Source organism: Leucoraja erinacea, chromosome 25 (genome assembly GCF_028641065.1).
Source record: "Leucoraja erinacea ecotype New England chromosome 25, Leri_hhj_1, whole genome shotgun sequence".
Classification (NCBI taxonomy): Eukaryota; Metazoa; Chordata; class Chondrichthyes; order Rajiformes; family Rajidae; genus Leucoraja; species Leucoraja erinaceus.
In genome coordinates this window covers 28,037,006-28,043,005 of record NC_073401.1, presented here as the reverse complement: position 1 = coordinate 28,043,005, position 6,000 = coordinate 28,037,006, and the positions used below count along the sequence as shown (strand labels likewise).

Sequence of the window (6,000 nt, the reverse complement as noted above, 5' to 3'; positions counted from 1 at the left end):
TGATTTCACTGCATATTCTTTGCTTCCAGTCCCGGCCTCTTGACCCCTGACCCTTCCCAGCTGAGCGAAGAAGACCTCCCGAGCGACCTTCAGTCGCTGTCATGGCTGACCTCCGTCGACGTGCCGCGCTTGCAGCAGATGGCCACCGGGCGCATGGACTTCAACCTCAACGCCCACAACCCGGCGTTAACAACACAAACAGGTATCAGTCACCAAAGCGCCAGGCCAAAGCGCCACTCGGCCGGACGTGTAAGAAGGAACGCTGGTCTTAACCCAAGATAGACACGAAGACACCTGGAGCAACTCCGCGGGACAGGCGGAATCTTCGGGAGAGGAGGAATGGGCGACGTTTCGGGTCTGAAGAACGTTTTCTCGATCCGAAATGTCGCCCAACTCGTTCTCTCCAGAGTTGCCGCCTGTCCCGCGGAGTTACTCCAGCATTTTGTGTCGGCGTGAGCAGATTATTGTTAATTACAACTGCCACGCAAAGCACCTGCGCTGTAACACGAGGATACGCGCTCAACCCTAGATAACCAAGCCCAAAGCCAAAGGGGCTCTTACGGATAGCGGAGTCAGAGGATATGGGGAGAAGGCAGGAACGGGGGGGTACTGATTGGGGATGATCAGCCATGATCACATTGAATGGCGGTGCTGGCTTTTGTTGCGTGCTATCCACTCACTCTCCTTCATCTGCTTGCCTTAGGTCTGGTACTCCATGGCATGTCGAGCAACATGACCCCAACCTCAGTGCAAGGGACCATGATCCAGGTACAGGCATCCGTGCAGCAAGGGATCCTGAGAATGAACGCCATGCCAACACACGGGCCAAATGTAAGTCCCCACTAATGAACGTTCAAATTCATGTGTGGTGCCTATTGTACGAACACCAATTAAAAAGATGTCTATCTAATCGTAATCCTTTTGCAGGGGGATAAGTGAGAGTGGTTTTGTGGATGTTGTAGTAATGCATGCGTTGTGATCACGTCGGGGTCACCACTCTAGTAATTCCATGCGTGTTGTGATCACGTCGGGGTCACCACTCTAGTAATTCATGCGTGTTGTGATCACGTCGGGGTCACCACTCTAGTAATTCCCGCGTTGTGATCACGTCGGGGTCACCACTCTAGTAATTCCCGCGTTGTGATCACGTCGGGGTCACCACTCTAGTAATTCACGCGTTGTGAATAAAACGATCTTTATTGGCAAATACAGCCATTAAACACACACGCGTGTTAAGTCAGAGCTCTAGCAAGGTCTCTGCTGCTGCTGTAGGTCACACTCGTGGACTAATGACGATCTTCACTCGCAAACTCCCGCCAAACTCAGTCACGGTGGCCATTCCACCCCCACTGACGAGGGTTCGATCTATAAGTGTCTCAACCACCAGATGGCGCCACAATATGTGTTATTATGGAGCAAAGTTGAGGCTGGTAGGCAGAGCATTCGTAAGTCACAGAGCGATACAGGCTTGTCCAAACCGACCATCTACACCAGCCCCACCTGCCTGCGTTTGGTCAGCTCACCGCACAGGTCAACCTGAGGAGCACCTTCAGCAACAGACTGGTTCCACCAAGATGCAGCACAGAACGCCACAGGAGATCCTTCTTCCCTGTGGCTATCAAACTGTACAACTCCTCCCCCTTCTGTCGTGGGGTAGACCGAGACTGAAACTGAATCCCCCCTCTCCCCCCAAAAAAAATCTTTGCACATCCCCAATCCTTTCCACTTGTCACTTTAACTTCATGTTTTCTGTATCCTGTGTTTTATGACTGTTGGCAGATCAATTTCCCTCCTGGGATCAATAAAGTTCTATCATATCGTACCCGTATCCCTCTAAACCTGTCCTATCCATGTACCAGTCAAAATGTTTCTTAAAGGTTGTGATAGTCCCTGCCTCAACTACCCCCTCCAGCAGCGAGTGCTGTCGTTAAACCTGTGAGTAAATGTTATTAATGGCGATCTCTTCAGAGAGTGGTGAGGACAGCGGAGAAGATCACCAGATGTCCCCAACCTGCAATCCAGGACTTATACCCATCTCGCTGTCGCAAGAGAGCAACCAATATCATCAAAGACACCACCCACCCAGCACACAAACTGTTCACTCTCCTACCATCTGGCAAGCGCTACCGCAGCATGCGGAGCAAAACCACCAGATTCAAAAACAGCTTTTTACCTCAGGCCATCAGATTACTCAACACACTCAAGAAAATTCCATGAACATTACACAAACAAAGACCAACTGTCTGTCAAAATAACTTTAACTCAATGTCTGCAGTATGCTATTTGCACTTTTCTATATTGCACCTTTTATTATTGCACCTTAATAACATACCTCAAAATTTTACTACATTCTGGCACACTGTGAATATTTTAAATAATGTATATTGTCTATCTTATTGGTATATTGTCTGTCTGTGTTATAAATATTACTTGCACATTTGGAGTATGGGGAAACGCAATTTCAATCCAATTTATTTGAATTGACAATAAAGTTTACTTTGAACTTTGAACTTTGAACTAATTCTGTGTCTGCGTAGATTTCTCAGTACTCTGTGGCAGGGCAGCAACAGTCTGCGTTTCAGACACAACAACCCCTGTACCAGACTCACGCTCAGCAACTGTACAGCCTCTCACAATCTGGTCCGCAGGTAAGCAGCCGTCAATTACTAGAGTTTGCTCATTCTAATTGCTAATTGATTTGCAATATCCGATTTTAGTTTAAGAAAGAACTGCAGATGCTGGAAAAATCGAAGGTAGGCAAAAATGCTGGAGAAACTCAGCGGGTGAGGCAGCATCTATGGAGCGAAGGAATAGGTGACGTTTCGGGTCGAGACCCGACTACGGGTGCTGTCTGTACGGAGTTTGTAGGTTCTCCCCGTGTCCTGCGTGGGCACTCGTTACACAGAAGGTGGATGGGGTTACGGGTGTGAAGGTTGAAGCATATACAGTCGTGGCGTGCAAAACTTTTGGATAGCTATGTGGATATGCAGGGAATGGAGGGGAATGGATGGATATGCAGGTGGATATGTGATGGGGCTCCGACCCAAAACGTCACTTGTTCATGTTCTCCAGAGATGAATTAATGAATGAATACGTTTATTGGCCAAGTATTCACATACAAGGAATTTGTCTTGGTGCTCCGCCCGCAAGTGACAACATGACATACGGCGACAGTTAGGAATGACACATAAAGCATTAAACATTAATAATAAAACATCATTGATTAAACATGTGAATTAAATTAAATATCAGAGCAAAAAGAGGCTACAGATTTTTGGTTATTGAATAGAGCTACTACTCGTGGAAATATTTGTTTAAGAAGGAACTGCAGATGCTGGAAAATCAAAGATAGACAATAATGTTGGAGAAACTTAGTGGGTGAGGCAGCATCTATGGAGCGAAGGAAATAGGCAACGTTTCGGGTCGAAACCCAGAGTGTACAAGTCCAGCCGCTCCATTCTCTCAGCATATGACAGTCCCGCCATCCCGGGAATTAACCTTGTAAACCTATGCTGCACTCCCTCAATAGCAAGAATGTCCTTCCTCAAATTAGGGGAGCAAAACTGGTTTCTGTCAGCCCGTGTTTGTGGACTGCGATTGAATCATCTTGGTGTGACGTTGTTTTCAGGTGTGCGGTGTTTTTGACATGGTCTTCTCCACTTTCTCCGCAGTGTCCTCCCGCCAATGTCTACAGCCCTTCCTACCACGCACAGTCCCAGTATGTGCAGCCCCATCTTGCTCCAAACAGTGACCAGGATCTACAGCCCAAGACATACCCCAAACCCATCTACTCCTACAGGTAAGGACAGACCCAAACGGAAGGCGGCATAGTGGCATCGCTAGAGGCCCGGGTTCGATCCTGACCACCAGTGCTGTCTGTGCGGAGTTTGCACGTTCTCCCCATGACCTGCGTGGGCTTCTCTCCGGGTGCTCCGGTTTCCTCCCACGCTCCAAAGACGCACGAGTTTGCAACGTTTTGTCAACTGACCTCCCTTCCATCGAGGGGATTTATCGCAGTCGCTGCCTCAAAAAGGCTGGCAGCATCATCAAAGACCCACACCATCCTGGCCACACACTCATCTCCCCGCTACCTTCAGATAGAAGGTACAGGAGTCTGAAGACTGCAACGTCCAGGTTCAGGAATAGCTACTTCCCCACAGCCATCAGGCTATTAAACCTGGCTCGGCCAAAACTCTGAACATTAATAACCCATCATCTGTTATTTGCACTTTATCAGTTCATTTATTCATGTGTGTATATATTTATACAATGGCATATGGACACGCTGATATGTTCTGTAGTCAATGCCTACTATGTTCTGTTGTGCTGAAGCAAAGCAAGAATTTCATTGTCCTATCAGGGACTCATGACAATAAATTCTCTTGAACTCTTGAATTTGATTGTCCGCGGTGTGTAGGATAGTTCTAGTGTGTGGAGTGATCGTTGGTCAGTGTGGACCCAGTGGACCAAGGGGCTACTTTCCACTCTGTGTCACTTAATCTAAAGACTAAAACAAACTTTTAGTTATCTCTGGAATGCCAGAGGTTGAGGGGGAGACCTGAGAGAAGTATTTGAAACGATGGGAGGTACTGATGGGGTACGAGGGTCAGAACCATTTACCCATGGGTGGATATTCAAGATTCAAGATTCAAGGGAGTTTATTGTCATGTGTCCCAGATAGGACAATGAAATTCTTGCTTTGCTTCAGCACACAGAACATAGTAGGCATGAATACAGAACAGATCAGTGTGTCCATATGCCATTATATAAATATATACACATGTGAATAAATAAAACAGATAAAGTGCAACTAAACAGATAATGGGCTATTAATGTTCAGAGTTTTGTTTGAGTTTAGTTCAATGACTGTGGGGAAGCAGCTATTTCTGAACCTGGACGTTGCAGTCTTCAGGCTCCTGTAAGGTAGAGGAAAGATGAGTGTGTGGCCAGGATATCAAAGGCAGTATATCGAGGTCGACACGGTGGTGCAGCGGTAGAGCTGCTGCTTCACAGCACCAGGGTCCCAGGTTCAATACTGACCTCGGGTCCACAGCTATCACCCGTTCACACTAGATCCATGTTACGCCTCTTTCTCATCCACTCCCTGCGCACCAGGGGCAACTTACAGAGGGGATCTTTGGGATGTGGGAGGAAAATGGAGCACCCAGGGAGAAAACCCACGCGGGCAAACCCGGCACCCGAGGTCAGGATCGAACCCGGGTCCCCGGTGCTGTGAGGCAGCAGCTCTACCAGCTGCCCGAGTTTGATGTGCAATTCAGCCTGGGTGGACAGTGGGTTGCACGGGCGGTTTAATGAATTCCTTGCTGCAGCACGCACCAAATAAGTTCAAATGTTTGGGTGACACGGTGGCGCAGCAGTAGAGTTGCTGCATTACAGCGCTTGCAACACCTGAGACCCAGGTTCGATCCCGACTACGGGTGCTGTCTGCACGGAGTTTGTACGTTCTCCCCGTGACCTGCGTGGGGTTTCTCCGAGATCGTCGGTTTCCTCCCACACTCCAAAAACGTGCAGGTATGTGGGTAAATTGGCTTGGTGTAAATATTAAAAAATTGTCCTTAGTGTGTGTAGGATAGTGTTAGTGTGCAGCGATCACTGGTCAGCATGGACCTCCGCGCTGTATCTCTAAACTAAAGTTACAGTATTATGTGTGTGCCATCCCTCCAGCCTTTGAGTGGTATATTCCTCTTCTTTCCAGTTGTCTGATTGCCATGGCATTGAAGAACAGTAAGACCGGGAGTCTGCCAGTCAGCGAGATCTACAGTTTCATGAAGGAACACTTTCCCTACTTCAAGGTGGGTCAGCCAAGCAAACTCAGTCAGAGATTCACTCCCCTCTCCAATCCTCTTTCTCTCTTTTTAAGTCCGTTTAGGCGTCGTTGATCTTGATCCTTGAAACAGGAAATAGAGTCACACAGGCAGCGTGGAAACAGGCCCTTCAGCCCAACTTGCCCAACATGTCCCAGCTACACTACACTGGGCC

General features: G+C 48.0%; 1 protein-coding gene across 2 annotated transcripts in view; it reads left to right on the top strand.

The window, feature by feature from the left end:
- The window catches only part of foxn4 (forkhead box N4), a 28,222-nt gene that overhangs the window by 17,543 nt on the left and 4,679 nt on the right, over nt 1-6,000 (top strand). For both annotated transcript variants that reach the window (XM_055655371.1, XM_055655372.1), the window contains exons 3-7: nt 30-202; nt 704-831; nt 2,538-2,648; nt 3,672-3,799; nt 5,717-5,813. In XM_055655371.1, the coding sequence (XP_055511346.1) occupies nt 30-202; nt 704-831; nt 2,538-2,648; nt 3,672-3,799; nt 5,717-5,813 (637 nt within the window). The remainder of the gene's footprint in view (nt 1-29; nt 203-703; nt 832-2,537; nt 2,649-3,671; nt 3,800-5,716; nt 5,814-6,000) is intronic.